Source organism: Cheilinus undulatus, linkage group 5 (assembly GCF_018320785.1).
Source record: "Cheilinus undulatus linkage group 5, ASM1832078v1, whole genome shotgun sequence".
Taxonomy (NCBI): Eukaryota; Metazoa; Chordata; class Actinopteri; order Labriformes; family Labridae; genus Cheilinus; species Cheilinus undulatus.
In genome coordinates this window covers 22,462,647-22,483,017 of record NC_054869.1, presented here as the reverse complement: position 1 = coordinate 22,483,017, position 20,371 = coordinate 22,462,647, and the positions used below count along the sequence as shown (strand labels likewise).

Genomic DNA, 20,371 nt, shown 5'->3' with positions numbered 1-20,371 from the left:
CAATACAATACAAGTCATAGAAAATGTTTATTATGTTTCCAGATGAACAGAGTTTGCAGCTTATTAAGTTTCATTCTTTGAGGCTTTAATTACAAAAAAGAAAAACTTTCAAGTCCAAGTTTAGTTTAATAGAAACCGTTTTGGAAAAGTTTGACAGATATATAGTCACACATAATTTATTAAAATCCCTGTAAAGTGATTAAAAAAAAACAACAACTTTATTTTAGGTTTGCAGTATGATAGGCCACTGTGTTATGAACCACCAGGCCAAATTTCAGTCATAACAGACATCTCTAATTTTATAAAATTAAGCTTCAACATCTTCAAAACTGAGGCAATAAAGTCTGCTCAAGGATGGTACAGAGAGATTTGAATCAGAAAACAGTAAATGTAATACCCAATTCCTGTCTCTCTGCCTCTGTCAGCTGCCTGGCTCTGTAGCAGAGAGACAGAATTTGGGTATTAAATGTACTGTTTTCTGTTACAAATCTCTCTGTAATGATACATTTAATGACCCGTAGGCCACTATAGCTGATAGATTTGGGACATTTACCTCACATTGAACAAAAACATAGCATGTAGTTTGCTGTTAACTTTAAATAAAGGCAGTGGATCGGCTAACAACAGACTGTATTGAGACGAACTGCTCGGTGGTTGAATATTTTTGTAGCGTTAGAGTGCTGGGATAATTCCCCATCAAGACTGGTGATGTCATGGGCTCAAATTTCTGCCCTGCTCAAATTAAACCAAACCAGGAACAAGCTGAACAACTTTGGAACGGTCTACTCAAAAAATTCAGTCACACATACATCTCAGCATTTTCACATTTTTGCAGCAACCTTATTCAAACATCTAGTGTGTTAAGACACAAGGTTTTGGATGTTACTTTACAGGGACTTTAATGTATCTCATAAATGATTATCTTCCCTAAACACACTTACAACCTGACAGTGTTCACAATAATATCACAAACAGCCCATGGATGTTTTTCTACATCCTTTGGGTTTAAAGAAAAACCTCAGAAAATAATAAATAGAAGTACAAACACTGGAGTGATAACAGTACATGTTAGATGAGAGGCACCTGGCTGCAGATATCAGACGTCCATAAAGGCATGCGCTATCAGGTCTGTCCTAAATACAGGACTATCGGTTCAAAATATCCAAATTGATCAGAAAGGTGGGAATATGAAACATATTTAACAACAACAGCTGAGACGTCCAAGTGCGCATGTGCTTATGAACAACTGATGTCTGCAGCCAGGCTCTCTTGAAGTCGACTGGAGTTATATGAAGCTTCTGAAGACATTATGACCACACTGATGACTTGGAGGTATGCATCAGTGCTGTAAAAGTCCTAACTGCCCACCAGTTTGAATAAACTGTGGTATGATGACTGTGGTTTATTTACTATCACATGACAATGATTTATACAGGATTATATTAAAAACGGATCTCTGACAATAGGGCAGACATCTGTTTTTTGAGCTCTTACTGGTATAAAAATATCTGATACAAACTTAGACTGTAATGCCCGGGGGTTTTCACAGCATTGACTATGTAGTATTGCTATAAATAGCACCTTCAGGTATATCACAGAGACAACATGACCGGACGGTGTGGTGAAATTTGAGAGACAATATGACAAAAAGAACAAGCTTTATCATAAAAAAAATAGGCTATCAACAAATTCCTCATGAAGATTAAGAAAACTCAAACCTAATGTAAAGGTTTGACATTACTGTGCCATACAATTCACATTCTGAGTCTGTACTGAATAGATCATAACAATCACAGCTTCTCCTGTATGACCAATAAAAGCACTTTTGAGATTTTGTTAATCTTTAAATTCTGGAGATGATCAATGTTGGCAGTGAACTGTGCAGCCGAGTGGAGGTAAGAGGTGTAACACCAGATTATTTGGTGGGTGCCCATCCATAAAGAAAGTCCTCCCAACACCACTATAGACAGCATTTAATAAACTGTGGTGTATCAAAAAGCTTACAAACATTCGCTTAACAGTCGTCACCTAACCTGGGGTCAGAGGTCATATTCTGCTGCACACTGCTGGAGGTACCACTCATAAAGTTTCCCCTGCGGAAAAAAATGAGCAGTTTTAAAAATCACAAACGAAACCTTTAAACATGTCGAGCATTAACACAACTTTGACTGTCAGATGGCACAAAATAAACTCTCACCTTCTTTGTTTTGACAATGTCCTGGATATAGTCGTTGTACTCTGCCATCACCTTCTTCTCCTTCTTTGTCAGAGTTTTATTCCCTTGACTGAGAATGGAGAGCACCAGAACAGTTTTCATTTAAAATTTCAAAAATCATTTTCGCTTTATGTAAATACAGAGATAAAAGTATGATGTGTGAACAAGAGACAAAGTATGTGGATTAAACAACACTTGGCAATTCAGAAAGAAAGGCCATTTTCTGAGGGAGTACAGAAAATGATCATTAATAAGATTAGTATTCAGTAACCTGGACTCAAAATGTATCAAACAGGCATGTTTGCAAATGTAAAGCTGAAATGTACAAGATTAATTATTTTCTACTGTTAACATCATTATCCAGCATGTTTTCACCATTAATCCTTGTTGAAACGCAGAAAACAGTGAACAATGACTGAGCTTTTTAAATCCAATTACAGCATGGTTCAGTGTCTTGTTTTGTCCAATAAACAGTCCAACTGGTGCTTGAACTAGCAGAAAAAAGGCAGAAAAATTTAACAGGAAACGTGATAAATTTATTTCCAACCATATTTGTTGAAAAGAAGAAACAACCAAGACTACAGAAATATTAACAAACATGTCTTTTCATTTCAGTGATCATCTTTGGCCTTCCTTTTTTGTTGGTGTGGACTGGTGAGAGACAGAAAATGAGGGAAAACGAACAGTTTTGATCCAGTGGGTGGCTGCCCTTAAATCCTAAACTATGATTGGTTATTTGCCATGTTAAAGGCAAGACTAATGCTAAGTTTATTTTGTCTGTTTGAAAAGGTTGCAAGAAGCTTCCTTTGCATTTTGATGCATTTTTTTTACCCTGAAAAAAGTACTTTAAATTCTTACTGAGACAGTTAGGAATAAATGTCCAACAGATGTTGCACTTTAGCAAATCTTCTCAGACCAAAGACAACTGCATCACTTCCCTTCTCCCTTACCTTTCTATCACTGTTCAACCAGAATGCAGCTGTTATTAGGACTGATCTGCATTCAGATACTTAGCCAAGAGGTTCTTATCTCTTTAATGTGTTTTAGACTGAACAAGTTCTTATCTTCAGTTTGGAAGATCCATTAGTTCTCCTTAAAATGTACTCTTGAGTCAAAACTCTGCCATTGTGCCACAGAAAACAGCGCCCTTGAGTGGGTGTAGATGCCTTCCACGGTGTGGTGGCAGGGCTAATTATTGGGCAAAGGGTTTAATGCAAAAGAAAAAAACTTCATGTATAAAAATGTTTGAGACTAAGTGAAACATAAACTAAAGGAAGTATTGACCCATTAGTGTGAACACAGAGCTTTACATGACTGTAAATTTCTAACACTTACCCTGCAAAATATTTTGCTAGGAAAAACAGGAGGTAGCAAAAAGCTCCAAAGGTGATGACAAACACAACTTGTCCGTCCTCTGGTATCCAGTCCCATAAATACATCACTATTCCCTGAGTACAGACACAGAGAAACGGGTACACAAAATTCAGAATGAAACTTTATCTTATTACAATGATTCCTGTTATTTGAGCAATATTACCGGTGGGACTTACTGTAAAGATAGAGACGGTGCGAGCCGGCCCTTCACCCAGCAGCTCATCCAGCTGCTCTTTAGAGAAGGTGTTCACAATGAAACTGAGGATGAAAAGGGTAGGAAGGACAAAACCCAGAGCCCCACAGAGAAACGAGTGAAGACGGACGCTTTTGTTGTACTTCGCATCAGCCCTGCAGACACACAAAAGAAAGCTGGCTTTAATATCACAAGTGTAATATCTACTGACTCTTATCTCCTTTTTATCATGAAATTAATTTGCTGGTGGCATTTTGCTGTAGATTAAATGAGCTTCAGTTGTAACCCAACCACAGTAACACATGCTGAGCTGCGTATTATGAGTCAGACCTGTCTTTCTCTAGTTTGCTGCTGATGGTTGAACAGATAAGGTCGCAGTCTTTCTCCAGCTGATCCAGGGTCTTCTGAACAGCCTGGTTGATGGTCTTTTCGATGGTCTGACACACTCCATCGATCTGGTTGACACAGCGGCTGGGCTGGACAAGACAAAGGTGAAAAAGTGCATCATCTTTTTTGTTTGTTTGTTTGTTTTTTTTAAATATAGCATTTTTCTTTTATTTTGACGATGTCTTTATGCTTCTGTTTCTAAGACTACAAAATTAATACATCTATGGGTTTTATTAATGCTTACTGGACTTCCGTAATGTCTCTTTACATTGCACAGGGTATCAAATGAAATGCTATACAACAATTCCCTCTAACCATCATCTTGCACAACCTTACAGTTATTTCTTTATATTCTATTTCACATATTTTCAACTTTATTGTTCTTTTGATTTTATTTTTACTGTAGTTTTTTAGGCAAATCAAATTCACTGACACTAACAGCACAGTTATTAGTTATTTCTTTGTTTTTAAAAAAAAAAAAAAAACATGTGTGAAAACTGTGTGAAAACTTCTCTGCCAATAAACCAGTTTTAGTCTGATTCTAAAGTTTGAACCAGCAGGTGAGCAACTGTCAAAACAGGTGGTCAATATGTCTACATGATTAATGTTCAACTCATCAATTGCTTTCTCAGAACTTGTTAATAGAAATTTTTCTTTGATATAAAAAACAAAACAGAGCCAAAAGAACCACAGCAGCAGCATCTTTTTGGATTATTTGCAAACATGTTCAGCAGTTCATTTCAAAGAGTAAGGTCTCACAACAAATCGTGAGATTATTTTGACTGACGGCTTGGTCACTTAGTTAAGTGAAGCTGCACTCGCTCAACAAGAATAAATTGGACGAATCGGTGGTGGAGCTCTGTGGTTGTAGATCACAAGCTGGTGCAGCGATAATTCAAGGCTGGGGCTGAAAATGTCAAAGGTGGCTGATCAGGGGCCATGGTTTACTACCTCTGTCCCCTACCCTAGAGTAGATAATTCTACCAGTCATCTCACAAAGATATTAATCATCCTGTTCAAGGCATCGGGAGCCAGCAGGAAACCTGGAGCTGAGAATTTACATTCAAGGGTAATCAATGGCTGCTCAACCCTGAGGGAAACAGAAAGCTCTAAATCCAGACCGGAGATCAGACCTGGTCTGAGATCTGTTAAAGGGAAACACCTTGGAAGGGTCCCTACTTCCAAGGGGATGAATGATGCCATAAATATCAAGTGGTTATAATTGTTTTAATTTACCCTGAATGTAAAATGAGGAAAATTTCAGCTCTTTCTACAAATAGGATATAGCTAGTATGAACATGTCTTTACTTATCACTAGTACTAGATCATTAAAGATGTGGCTTGTATCGTCCTTTTAATTACTTTAAGTTGGTGGGCACTACAGTGTACCTCTCTAAAAAACTGGATATGTTTGGCCCAAACATGCCTAAAAGTTCTGCACTGCACTTTATATATGTGATATTTGCCACTTAAAAGAACGCTTTCTCTGTCCAGTGACAAGTGGTGAAGTAATATCCAGAGAGCATCATCTTCATTTGTCTAAACTTTAGGCTTCCAAAAGAGAATTGTGTTGAAGAATTGTGTTCCTCTCAGTCATATTGGGCTGGCTTTTCCTTATAAGGATATAAAGTCAAATAAAGTTCAACTGGGGCTACACAATTTTGTTGGTCTTTCACAACTGTACCATGTCAGACTTTTCAAAAAGATCTTGTCCGGTCTTTGCAGACAGACTGCCTAAATTGCAAAGGTGATCCTGACTGCTCATCGTATGCTGACGTCACCATTGCGACTGTGTGTGAGTTTACAGGTCATCAGGAGGCATGACAAATAGTGTCAATCACTCTACAACAAAGGGCACTCCGTGTGATAGAAGCAGTCTTTCGCTCATAAAAGAAGAAAACAACAAACAAGAAACAATTATGGATTGGATTATGGATAACAGTTATGGATGTATCAAGAGGAGGGCAATATGGATTCGCTCTTCTTCAGATAAAACTGAAGATATGCATGTGATAATGTAAACAGAATAAAGTAATATGTACACATTAGTTCCCTGGAGGGAGAAAAAGTAGAGACGCTGGTTTTTGATGCACTTTTTCTTTTAGACGGACACTGATTTACGATACATCATGTGCAATGCAACACTGCATGGCAGCACCTGCGTCCGGAGCTGAAGCACTTTGAGGCACTTACTGATGGTCTTTCTTCCTGTCTAGATCTTTGTCTGTGCTGTACTTACTCTCAGATGTACGGTATGTCATTTTGGACAAAAATGTCTGCTAAATGACATTATAACATTGTACAGGTATTGTGACAAACTAGCTTTTAGAGCCACTGACTTAAACCTCATCATTTTAACTGTAAATGCAAGGAGCACACAAAAAAAACAGTCTTACCTTCTGTGGGTTGGGGATGTATATTGTAGGCATCTCAAAACCACATTTATTTAGACCTGGACGGCGACAGAGCTCCTGAACTATCTGCATCATTACCCTCTGCAGAAATAAAAAAAAAAGTAACTTTATTAAGTTTTAACTTGACTTTTTTGAGACTGAGTCAAAAGTAAAAGTGTTTAGAAAAAACATATGTTTCAGGGTTTCTTTTTTAGCTCAGTAGTAAATCCTACATTACAGGGTTAGGGTATTTTATATGCATCCCGACTCCCTCATTCTTGTTTCTGACCCTATCGTCTTATCCTCTCAGTAATAGCATAAAAGCTTAGAAAGTAATCTTTAAAAAGGAATCCTATGTGAAGCTCTCACCCCTTCAATATATTTTGGGAGCTAAAATGGACAGTGCAAGGAACAAGCACACCGCCAAATTGATTAGAATACATGAGAAATTCTGCATTTCGAAGGACAGCTCTTCAGTGGACAACTGGTACATGAAGGAACTCCATCTGGAAAAAAACTGATTTATGCCCTTCATAATAAAACTGAGGTTTCCTTTAGATATGGCATCCTGTTTGGGACATGGTTGATTCTTCTTCATTGGACTTTGCTTTATGAACCAAAAAACACCCAAAATCTAACTGCAATCAGCCTATAACACCGGAACATAAAGAAATCAGTGTGGTGATATGTTTGTTTTTATGGAATAATGTCAAACCTGCTGCTTTTGTGTTTTGTCAGTTACTTTCCAAGTTGTACAAAAATCTAAGATTAAGGATATGTTTTGTAAACAATGCACCACTGTTGTAAGAAGAACCTTAGTGGACCGACCTGTCTGTCTGTTTCCTTCCCAGCTTCGTCTGCCTTGCTGAGGTAGAACAGCAGCTTGTCTCCACATGTCTCGCTCAGCTTCTCCACAATGTTGAGCGTGCGCTTGCAGAGCGCCTGACCCATGGGGTCAAAAAACACAAATATCAGATCGGACTGCTCTCCTGCACAGAAATAAAGGTTACATCCATGAGAAGAAGATGGCAGCTACAGAGCAGAAAGTAACACTTACTGATGCAAAGACATACCCAGCCAGGTGATGGCGCTGTTGACATTAAAAGGGTAGACCATGTCCCCATCCACTAAACCTGGCGTGTCCACGAATGTCACCAGACTGAACTTCTTCTGTTTGGAGGTGGAGATCTCAGCAGACAGATAGTCCGTAACACCTGAAATAAACAAACACAGTGTGTGCAAGATGAACTCCTGATAGGAACACACTGATGATGCAATAAAAGCTGAGTCCCTGCAGGAAGCTGTCACCTCTAATGACTGTATTACTGTGTGCTACTGGAGCCGCAGTGCAGTCAATACTTGAACCCTGGAGGGCAGACAGTGACACTTCAGATCAAGAACGATTTTGATTGTTTTTTTGTTTTCAGACATGCATTTTTTAAGAAGTGTACACTATTATTTTTAATTGAAAGATGTACTCAGTGATTTTGGATAAAATGGTACACTATAGCATACTTCATAGATGTACGAACACATCTGAGAAAGTCTGTCAGTATGCCACACCCTCATTGAAAAAACTTATAATTAAAAACCTTAAAAGCAATTTTAAGTCGCTTTTTTGACATTTCCCTTTATGCAGTAATCTGTTGTCATGGTTACACACAACAGCTCTTCAACTGGCAGCTTTAGCATGGGGCGTGGGACATAAAGCTAGCCAGTGAAGAACGACTGTGAGGCAACGCGTTTGTGAGGCTACTATACTCCACCGCACAAGTCCCTCTAAAAGCCAGAGTGTAATCCCCAGAACAGAACCACTATTCAAACAAACCCAAACTATTGATAAAATAAGCCACACCCACATTCGCCATCCATACTCCACATCCCCCATGCACGCATGCAGGCCTGCCATGACACTGAGGCTGTTTCATAGGAGGAGGCAGGTGTTAACAGGCAGCACAAATCACATCCTTGTACTGCAGAGAGCAGGGCTGCTGCTGCTGGGGCACATTAGCATTCCCTTATGTTTCTCTTACATCAGCATGGACAACATCAATGCATCTGCCTCCTAAAACATCCCTTAGAAGTGTGCTCTCATAGTCCTGCAATATTTATCCTTTACTTTTTGCATAATGTGTCAGGATGACTGTTGCTTTCCTGCATCAAACATCAGATACGATTGTGGATCTGCTGATCCATACTTCAGCTCTTAAGGATCGAAAACATATATATGCATGCATCTTTACACAACTGAACAAAGACATACAAAATATGCAATTCTATTTCTAAAAGTGGCCCAAACACACTGGTGTTGTTGGAAAAATGAGTTTGAGTCTCTTGAATGGCTTAAAAAGAAGAGAGCAATGCTTATCAATGAGTGTTAAGTTCCTCAAGTGGCTGTGACTGAGAAGACTTCACAAGCGATACTGTGCACAGAGAAAAGAGCAAAAAGTGCAGAATTGTTGCAATGCCAGAGCCTTGCTGGAACAAGCAGTTCAAACAGGACGCAATGCAAATATCTACAGTGACTGAGCAAAGAACACAGCAACATAAAACAGAAATGAGTCACTTCCACACGTCATGCAGTATCTAGTCTAACCTCAAGACAACAGGTTGCTAAGATTAAGACTTTAAAATCCTTCATACACGTCAGAAACAACATTAAAAAGTACTCAATGCAAAGAAGAACAAACTGTAAAATCAGCAGTTACTCCCACATAAAGATAAACTCTGCTTTTCTGATGAGTCATCCTTAGCTGCTGTGACAGGTACACAGATTCCTGTCATAATGGATATCCAGAAGAAGAGATGAAGTTCAGATCAAAAGATTTCCAGCAGAAGAAGGGTGGTGTTATGCGAGGCTCAGGCCTGCAGGGTGGAGCTGCTGCTGAAGCTACTGCTGGAGTCGGGGCTGAGGCGGCTCTAACGGCTGTGACATTTCTCAGCAGCTCCTCCTGACTCCACTGCACTGCTGTCGATGGGGCGTGTGACTCACAAGCCATACCGTGAGCACTCCCAGTGTGCACCCAGTGAACCCTCGTTCTCCACACACTCACTGTCAAGACACACACATACATCGCTCCCCTCCCCCTCTACACTGATGCTCCCACTCAGACAGCAGGCACACCCAGGCTCTTCCTCACGACCACCTCAGCCTCCCAAAGCTTTAGATCGTCACTGCTGCACAGAGAGCTGAGACGGATTGTCTTAACACAACGTGATGAAATCCCTTCCTTCTCCCTCTGTTCCATGTGAGAGAAATCTCGATATGGATCACATCTCAGCAAAAACACTTCAAGAGTGGAGCTTTGGTCTGATTTAAAAGGTCCAAACTTCACACATCAAAATCATGACTCAGTGTTGAGTCATCAGGGTGAAACACCTGAACTCAACATCCAATCACAAGAGACAAGCCTAACATGTGATGAGCAGAAACATATATAACTCAGCATGAGCAGCTTACAGGTCCAAACAGCCGTCACAGCAGTGGATGAAGTGTTTTAAAGCTCCTGTGAGAATTTTTAACTGGCCATAACATAGACTCAAATTAATGTTGATGCCTGTGTATGACATACAACAGCAAACAAGACCATTACTGACGAGATCAAATATTTCTCTGCTTTTAAAATCAATGACTAAAAACTGCTGCTTGAGAAGAGATTCGAATAAGATGATCCCTTATTTTTTTTGTTTTTTGTTTTTTAAGGATGTAAAATGATTAAACCTTTAAAAGGAGATAAATCTCAGAATTTCTAGAGCTGTTTACTAAAAAGGAAGGAACAGTAAAAAGGTAAATGTTTGATAACACAAGGTGCAGATGTCCTTTGACTTGAGCTGTGAGTTTTATAACTGAGACTTATTTCACATCACTATTGCTAACAGAAGTGTACTTAAAGGGACAGTAAAGAACGCCACTGATTGACTGCAATTTTTAAAAATCCATGCACTGATTATACTGATTAAGGCTGACATCGCTGATTTTCTTTACCAAGATTTCCTTTTAGTCAGAGAAGGCAAAACAAGAGTTCCTGTGAAAAACAGGCATCAATAGTGTCAATGGGAAGGCACAACAGATAGCATTTTAATGATCGCATTCAGAGAAAAACTGTCCAACAGCCACCATTCTTTGTTGCTGCAGTGGGTCCTTTGGTTCTTCTTCCCTGCTCTAAAAATGGTAGCCCATGTATGCAGTGCTTTCCGGCAATGAAGAACTGATTTCCGGTTTACAGCGCTAACATGTAGCATGGCTTAACAAAGCAAGATATAAGGCTAAACCAAACAGTACCGGGTACCCATACCTGCATTTTAAGCAGTATCGGACATATTTCCAATACTGGTATCGGAATCGGAACAACAGTAGTTTTGGCCTGACTCCAGTGATACATAACTTAAACTTATACTTAAATCAGGACATTCATCTTATTAAGTGGGCCAGTTGGGAAATGAACATGTACTCCTTAACTCACAAAATAATGTTAACTGACATGAAGGTAAAATTGGCATGAGCCTGCAGAAAGCCCTACTTTTCCTTGACAGACACTTCAGGGGCCAGGCTTGAAATATATAAAGATGAACAAATTTACTGGTCTAATTAATGTATTTTTCGTTCAAATATTTAGATTTATTCATTTATTTTAAAACGAAGGTAAATTGGATGAGAAGATGAGAAGCTGCAGTTGATGATCACTGCTGTAGAGTGTTTTGTCATCTGACAACTCAAAGCCCTTTCACACATAGACTGATGGCAGAGGATGCCATGCTATTGCTATGAGCTAATTATACATACACAAGCCATTTGGACACACTTTTGGGTTCAGGACACTTGGGCAATATTCTTTAAGGGCAGGGGGGTCAGATATTGCTGACAGCAACAGGTGTAGTCAAAGAGAGCACCAAGATGCTGATCACTGTAGCTCCTCTTATAAGCAAAATAAGCTTTAAAAAAAAAAAAAAAAAAAGCGACAGCAGGAGCACTTCTCAAACAGCTCATGCTAGAGAGTACTTCAAAAAGAGGGGCAAGCTTAGGACCAAAAAGCAGTGGGATAAATGATCCAGGTCCAGGCACTCTGGATGGTTTCAAGTCCCTCACCCCTTTCTTAAGGACAATATTTAAAACAAAAAATCATTTTTTGCAGTGTATGCTGTGTAGAGATGAAAACAGCTGTTTTGTATCACTTTGTCTTCCTCTTCTGGCATCACAGTGTAAACATACAAGTCAAGACACAAGAACAAACTTTTAGAATACATTGCAGCAGCAGAGAGATGCAGCATCAGCTACAGTGAACAGCGATTGCTTCCTTTGAGATTTCAGACAGTGCCTATTGATGTAGCGCACGAACACTTCCTATTGAAAAAAGGGAGCCTTTTGTAGTGTCGTTCTGTATTATAGAGCAAGAATTCTGTATATCATTCTCCTGCCAAGAGATACAAGTATTGTTTACACAAATTATATGTGTTTTGTATGTCATACACATTGAAGCATTATGTCCATTCCATGTTTTCGTTCAAACACAGCATAGTACAGGCACATTTTAAGCTGGTTTCTGTCATAAAGTAAATCCAAAAGAGGTGACTCATTTACAAAAAAAAAAAAAAAATTAAATAAAGCAACAGACAATCATTCACTCTAAGAGTTTCAGGTTTCTGGTGCTAAAAGGAGGAGAAAAGCCTTACCTTTAAACTCGAGAAGTGGTCTGAAGTGAGGGTAGAGATGTAGCGTTGCATTCCCCTGTGAAATGTTTCAAAAAAAGATTGGCATCATGAAGGGGAAATTATAAAAGTTAAGTTTGATGGAATAAAAGCAGAGTAGTGTCTTCTTTAGACTGTACACTAAAACTCAGTATGCTTTCTTTAAGCTTTTCCGGATGACAAGCAAAAATCCTTCAACTCTGCAGACCTTTGCTGCCAATACATTATTTATCTTCATCACCTTCAGCACAGCAGGAGATGAACACAGAGGCAGAGGAGAGACAGGTGTCTTCTGCGCCTGTTAATATGCTGTGAAGGTATCATTGCACTGTGTGTTTGTATCAATTCATAACCACTTATAGGAGCAGCAAAGAGAAAGAGGAAGCACCGCTGATGTGATAAGTGCTACACATACATGCTAACATCAGATTTATCACTTCATCAAACCTCATGAATGGCTGCAGCCTCGGAAAACATTAATGTAGTCAGAAATTCAGTGAGTACAAAATATTGACAGTCAACAAATTCAAATAAAACCTAAATACAAATGTTAACAAATTAAGCAGCAAAATAAATCTGGTTGTTTTGAATTCAAATATGTGTTGGTACATCTGTTCACATTCAATATTAAGTCTGTCAGTGTAAGAGACAGAAATGTTGCTTCTCTTACCGTCAGTGATTCTCTTTTACGACCGCTTGTGATAAACGTGAAGCCCTGAGTTTCAATGGCGACGCCAGTTTTCTGGATGTGCTCTTCAACATACCTGAAACCAAAGCAATCCACATCAAAGTAAAAAAAACAAACACTAATTTAATTTTGCCTTTGCAGTGTAAGCGCTCAAACTAATTACCTTATATTTCCTCCGTTGTCTGAAAACTCGCCAAAGCCTGATTTTTAATTTACAGTTGTTAGAAAAAGTATATGAACCCTTTGGGATTCCTTGGATTTCTGCATAAATTGGTCATAAAATGTGTTCTGATTTTCATCCAAGTCACAACAATAGACAAACAGTCTGCTTAAACTAATACTGCACAAAAAATGATATGTTTTCATGTTTTTATTGAACAAAACATGTAAACATTCATAGTACAGGGTGGAAAAAGTATGTGAACCCCTAGGCTAATACCTAGTTGACCCTCCTTTGGCAGCAATAACCTCAACCAAACATTTCCTGTAGTTGCAAAATCAGATCTGCACATCGGTCAGAAGGAATTTTTGACCATTCCTCTTTACAAAACTGTTTCAGTTCAGCAATATTCTTGGGATATCTGGTGTGAATCGCTCTCTTGAGGTCATGCCACAGCATCTTAATCGGGTTGAGGTCAGGACTCTGACTGGGCCACTCCAAAAGGCTTATTTTCTTCTGTTGAAGCCATTCTGTTGTTGATTTACTTCTATGTTTTGGGTCGTTGTCCTGTTGCATCACCTATCCTCTGTTGAGCTCCAGTTGGCAGACAGACGGTCTTAAGTTTTCCTGCAAAATGTCTGGATAAACTTGGGAATTCATTTGTCCGTCGACGACAGCAATCCGTCCAGGCCCTGAGGCAGCAAAGCAGCCCCAAACCATGATGGCCCCTCCACCATATTTCACAGTTGGGATGAGGTTTTGATGTTGGTGTGCTGTGCCTTTTTTTCTCTACACATAGTGTTGTGTATTTCTTCCAATCAACCCAATTTTGGTTTCATCTGTCCACAGAATATTTTGCCAGTAGTGCTGTGGAACATCCAGGTGCTCTTTTGCAAACTTCAAACATGCAGCAATGTTTTTTTTGGGACAGTAGTGGCTTCCTCCGTGGTGTCCTCCCATGAACTCCATTCTTATTTAATGTTAGCATGTGCCAGAGACTTCTGTGAGTCTTTAGCTGACACTCTAGGATTCTTCTTCACCTCATTGAGCATTCTGCGCTGTGCTCTTGCAGTCATCTTTACACGCCTAGGGAGAGTAGCAACAGTGCTGAACTTTCTCCATTTGTAGACAGTCTGTCTTACTGTGGACACATGAACATCAAGGTTTTTAGAGATACTTTTGTAACCCTTTCCAGCTTCATGCAAGTCAACAATTCTTGATTGTAGGTCTTCTGAGAGGTCTTCTGTGCCAGGCATGGTTCACATCAGGCAATGCTTCTTGAGAACAGCAAATTCAAAACTGGTGTGTGTTTTTTATAGGGCAGGGCAGCTTTAACCAACATATCCAATCTCATCACATTGATTGAACTCCATGTTGGCTGACTCCTGGCTCCTGATTTTGCAACTACAAGAAACATTTGGTTGATGTTATTGCTGCCAAAGGAGGGTCAACTAGTTATTAGCCTAGGGGTTCACATACTTTTTTCACTCTGCACTGTGGATGTTTACATGTTTTTGTTCAATAAAAACATGAAAACATATCATTTTTTGAAAACAGAGGGGGAAACACACTCTCTGTATTCTTTGCTATTACTGCGCAAATGGAAGACAACACTACAAGGAAAGAGCAAAAGGCCAACCTCTGCACAAGACAAGCTGTCGCTGTGCCCTGATTTCAACAAGAACAGCGCCTAGATTGGATTAAACATTAGTGGTCCTACTGCGACGACCAAGCTAACAGCTAATGCAGCTAACGGAGTAAACAGGACAAGCTCACTGCCATGATCGGAATAACACGCAAAACAGAGTAGAGAGAGAGAACATTTTTTCTGTCACAGAAAGCTTTCAGTGTTGCTCTCTGCGGTTGTTTGGTTTCAGACATGTCTGGTTCAGACAAAAACGCCGCTTGGCTCAGTCCCAGCTAATGACAGGCCTGCTAGAGTCGTTAGCTGGGACACAACAAGTCATTAGCTGTATACAACAAGTAACTCGTTCCCCTTAACTATCACATTGTCATGCCAAAGCGGGGGGCAGAAGAGCGGCATCTTCGTTTTCTTTTGCAGAAAGCATTCCATTTTGCTCTCTGCGCTAAATGTGATGAAGAAACGTGTCGGTCTGGCTAAGGCCGAGCTAACGTTCGGCTAGCAGCCACAAGCATTCAGAAAAGTTAACCTTTTCCCCCTTAATTATCACATAGTCATGTCAAAGCAGCTCAGCAGAGGAGTAAAAACATCGTTCCCAACATGAACAGCTTACAGGGTTGTTTTATTCTTTGTCATACATAAATATGGCCCAGTTCTAGTTAAACAGAGGCTAAAGCTATATCTGAGTATTTAAAGCTGTAAAGGCAGCCATTAAAGGACTGTCAGCATGAGTAAACCCCGCCCATAGAGTAACTCTGTATAGATAAGCCATACATAATGTTAACTGGAGCCTGGTTAACACAGTGGAGGCAGCCATTAGTGACAGCATTCAGTCCAAGCAAATGCAACTCTGTAGTATATGACTGATTACAAAAGCATCACTCACTCAGCGACATACATACAGACAGACAGCCAGACAGACTCACTCAGACACAGACGTTGCCATATGTAGGGCTGCCCTCAGCAGTCAGCCAAAAACTATTAGGAAAAAACATCTGAAGATTTTTTTAATAAAATAATAAAAGAAATAAAAGGATAGCAGGCTGAAGCATATGATGAACATTTGAAAAAAATCTGGTGACTCTGCATGACTACAGCTGTGGTCATTATGGAGGCAGCTCAAAACAAAACACATTTCTGAATAAATCACGGGTAAGATTTTAATAGATAATTTTTCAACTCAAAAATTCACCAATCCAAATCAACTGATTTGTTTTCCAAAGTCAAACAAAAGTCATAAATCCATTCATGTCAAGTGCAGAGTTAGGTTGCTATGGGCAGTGGTACAGTACATTCAGAAAGTATTCAGACTCCCTTTACCTTGCAAATTAATTGAAAATTATAAACTAAAACCAGAAAAGCACTCAGAGAGTGCAGACCTCCGCCATTAGCCCTATCTCCCAACAGTGAAGAATCCTTTAAAACATTCCTGGATCCAGACGGTGATCCGGATCACTCCCAAAGCAAAGTATAGAGGTATCCTCAATAATAACCTGTCCCAGTGCCCTAAGGACCTCAGACTGGGCTGAAGATGAAACAGGGATGAGGGGCAACTCTGTGAATACCCTAGAGTAGCCCAACCAGAACCCTGACTTGAACCCTACCTAACATCCCTGGAAAGACTTGAAAGTGGCTGTTGACTGACGGTCCCCATCCAACCTGACTAAGCTTGAGAGGATTTGCAAAGAGGAGTGGCAGAAAAAATCCAGGTGGAAAAAAAGGAAAATTTGGAAATAATTTTCTGTCCTTTTCCGTTTATCTTGTTTCTGCTAGTAGCTGTAGTGAAACAACTTATTTTGAAAGCAGAATGCCAAACTTTACACAATTCTCTTTTATTTTCAGTAACTAAAAGCTAGTGAAAAACTGATGAACTTCACTGAATTACAGAGTACTTTCAAATATAAAAAGACTTCTGCTGTCACTTGTATCCAAATTCTTAATGACCAATTATGCAGAGCATGTGATGTTAACCCTTTACCTACTGGGCCGGCGCTGTGTTTTATATGTCCAGAGTATTATTACCCTAACTCTGTCAAAGTTTGTCCGATCAGAAAAATTCCAACGGTGTTGGAAAGCTGAGAATTGTGGACATGCGCACATATATGGTTCATTACGGTACTCGGAACCATATGACATGGGCATTCATAGCAAAACACCATAGCAAAACACCAGAAGTATCGCAAGACCGCTACATGGATTCTCAACACTGTAACTCCTCAAAATTTTGCTCAATCTAAAAAATTCCTATGCTGACAGAGAGCTGAGAATCTGTGCTTTTCAGCAATATATTACGTGTGGTATATATATTACGGTAATGTCGAACACCACCGCAAAAACGGCAGCTTTGGCAGAAGACGAGTGAGAAAGGAGAGTGAAGGAAGAGAGTAAAAGGAGAGGGAGTGAGAGTGGTATTTGGTTTAAAAAAATAGTTAAATAATGGCATTTGTGCGTGTCTGTCATGTGCAATAACAATATGTTACTTGAGAATGCATTTTTCCACCTTTATTTGCTCTAATTTTCACCTATGTATATAGTTATCTTTTGCACTGTATTTTGCACACCCAGAGTCCTAGATTCAAAAAAATGACTGGTGATTGTTCTAAACATGAAGAGTTTCACATTATAAATGTCAGATCAAAACTTGATGAGCAATAACAAAATTTCTTCTCATAAAAGCCATGAAAAACAAATCCGTTTCTGTGTTTTTCTTCTTATAAACTGCTGACAATTCCATATAATGTGCAATAATCATTAACCAGATGTTGAAAAGTCAAGTTCAGGTACTCCTGGGAAAAGGGACCAAAACTCCCAGATTTAGGGCATTTCCTGACTATTTTACAGCCATAATAACAAAATATGTCCAAACACCATTTTTAGACTCGGTAGGTAACGGGTTAAGGCATCCCAACACCACAAACCCCATCAACAGAGATGTTTTACCAGTTAATGAAGGAGCTCTTCCCTGCAGAGTGATTACCCATTATCATCACTATTATCTTCTTTCTGGGAGGAAGGAGACGCACTCCTAGGCTGCTGGCAATCTTCACCAGGCCTGAAAACACACATGAACACACACGGTTAGCATGGAATGCAGAAGTTAGGTAGGCATCATCACAATGTAATGTGTTATATCGGATGTTTCATAGATTATTACTGACAGCAAAGTAATAATTAACTGCAGGAATGCACCAGAGAAGAATTCTTAGGCAATATCCAATGTTCCAATATCTCCAATCTCATATTAGCTGATACTAATACAGATATCAATATAAACAAACACCGAATCTCCCCTGTACAGGAAATAACCTTTTTAATCTTGTTGTGACAGTATACAGCATTTGATTGTACAATAGATAATAGATGTATTCTTTTTCAAATACAGATATTCAGTAACAAAAAAACATAGAAAGTGGAAGCATTTAGGAACAACACCAACAATAGCAGCTATAAACCAGAAGACCACGTAAAATCACAGAGCGGGGTCAACGACTTCTAAGGCTGATTCCATTGCTGAAGAGTTCAGAAATTCTGCTATCATTAATGTTAGCACAAAAAATGTGCTCCATGGAATAGGTTTCCATGGTCAAGCAGCTGCATGAAAGCCTCACATCACCATGTCCAATGGCAAGCATCAGGTGGAGTGGTGTAAACCCCACTGACACTGGACTGTGGAGCAGTGGAAATGTGCTCTGTGGAGTGATGAATCACGCTTCTCTCAGAGTCAGATTGACAGATCTGGGTTTGGTGGATGCCAGTATAATCTTACCTGCCCGTTTGCACTGTGCCAACGGTGAAAACTGGGGGAGGGGGGATAATAGTAGTCTATTGTTTTACAGGGTTCGAGCTAGACCCCTTATCTTCAGTGAAGGACAATGTTAATGCTTCAGCACAGCAAGATATTTTGGACAATGCTATGCTTCCAACTTTGTGGCAACAGTTTAGGGAACGCTCTTTTCTATTCTAGCATGACTGTGCCCCAGTGCACAAAGCAAGGACTATAAAGACATGGTTTGATGAGTTCAGTGTGGAAGAACTTAACTGGCCTGCATGGAGCACTGATCTCAACCCCAGTGAGCCCCAAAACTGGAATGGAGATTGTCGGCCAGGCCTTCTCATCCAACACCATCCTCATAAATGCTCTACAGAACGAATGAGTGCAAATTCCCAAAGAAACACTCAAAAATGTTGTAGAAAGCGTATTAAAATGCGTGTGTTTGAATACAACGTTATTGCAGTCCCTGTTGGTGTATGAGATGCATTTGGTGCTTTTATGGCATTCAATCTATTGACATAATTAAGTATTATAGAAAGAAAAAAGTGACAAGAAGCACCTGAACAAATGCCCATTTAACAAGAGATGTTCTGTTCATTTTTTTTTCTTTCCCAATAAAATATCTGATCCCCAAATAAATTTCTGATTTATTTGGGGATTTATTTTGGTTATCACTCCAGAGTGATAACCAAACAAATAAAAACACCTGTATCCAATTAAATCAGGCAGCTGAATGATTCTTTAATTTGTAAGATAACAATACTGGAGTCTTAAAAACAATTTTGAATTTGCTGTTAGCTATATATAGTTGACCAGGGGTTGCAAATACTTTATTTTCAGAATTGAGAGATCATTTCCTGCTTTAATTAGAGTTGTTTGGCTTGGATGAAAAAGGTGATCACTAGTCCTCTGGGCCCAAGCTGACATCCTCTATATTCACTTGTCCACAGCCTCCATATATTCAGTCAATTGTCACAGGAGAGTAAAGAAGTCACAAAATTTAATTCACATTAAAACCGTACTTATTGACAACTTTAAAAATGATGATTAATTTTCATAAATCTTATGTGCAGCTGCGTTAACTAGTCTTTAATAAAATGTATGTTGTTGAAAACTGTCTCACAGCCACTTTCCTCGTTGACGTGCTCAGTCTGTAAACTCTATAATCAAGTGAACCTCCTCACTAATAAGCCATAAATAGGCCTATTGTTGAAGACCTCTCCTATATTTACTTTCCAGCACATCAGTGGCTGGTTTAGTGCGAGCCCCGGCCCAACGGTTTAACAAACAACATGTTGCAGGAGTTACCTGACAGGGTCAGTTAAGTCTGCAGAGGAGCCACAGTTTTCAGTGGCATCATGTGACTGACACTGACAGGCAGCTGCTGCAGACCACCACCCGTTATTCATCTAAAACCAGCAGCTTTCTACTTTCAACCCAAACTACAACTCCACACAGAGTCAACTAGTCCATAAAGTTATATAACGTTACAACTGTGCGAGCTGGTTTGTGCTGCATGGTCCTCTGACTGATAACGGTAGTTTGTTTTTGTCCGGGGTCTTGATATTTACCGTGCTCGGTATCCACATACAGACTGTGGCATTCTTTCAAGATCCTCTCACTCGGTGTGGTGATCGTAGACTCCAGAGGGTTAGCTACAGAACGAGGCTTTCTGCCCGACATTATGATCAACAGCCACCAGCAGCTGCCTCTCTGCTGTTTCCCAACCGCCGGGGGAAGGGTTTCAGTGTTGCACACATCGGGCTACTGTGCGGATGAAGCGCCCTCCTGTGGTCAAAGTCTCACATCACACCAGCAACAGTGTCAAACAGTAGGATCTCAATAGATTTTCTATTATTTTA

The 20,371-nt window shown here is 39.6% G+C and overlaps 1 protein-coding gene across 1 annotated transcript; it reads right to left on the bottom strand.

The window, feature by feature from the left end:
* Positions 1-10: 10 nt before the first annotated feature.
* Positions 11-20,228, bottom strand: si:dkey-98f17.5 (uncharacterized protein LOC569123 homolog). Its single transcript, XM_041787495.1, has 12 exons — positions 20,081-20,228; positions 17,678-17,789; positions 12,918-13,011; positions 12,233-12,287; positions 7,636-7,776; positions 7,391-7,551; positions 6,566-6,664; positions 4,113-4,258; positions 3,766-3,937; positions 3,551-3,663; positions 2,198-2,285; positions 11-2,093 (listed from the first exon to the last, which is right to left on the bottom strand). The coding sequence occupies exons 1-12, from the start codon at positions 20,190-20,192 to the stop codon at positions 2,040-2,042; spliced, it is 1,347 nt and encodes a 448-aa protein (XP_041643429.1). The 5' UTR covers positions 20,193-20,228; the 3' UTR covers positions 11-2,039.
* Positions 20,229-20,371: the final 143 nt, after the last annotated feature.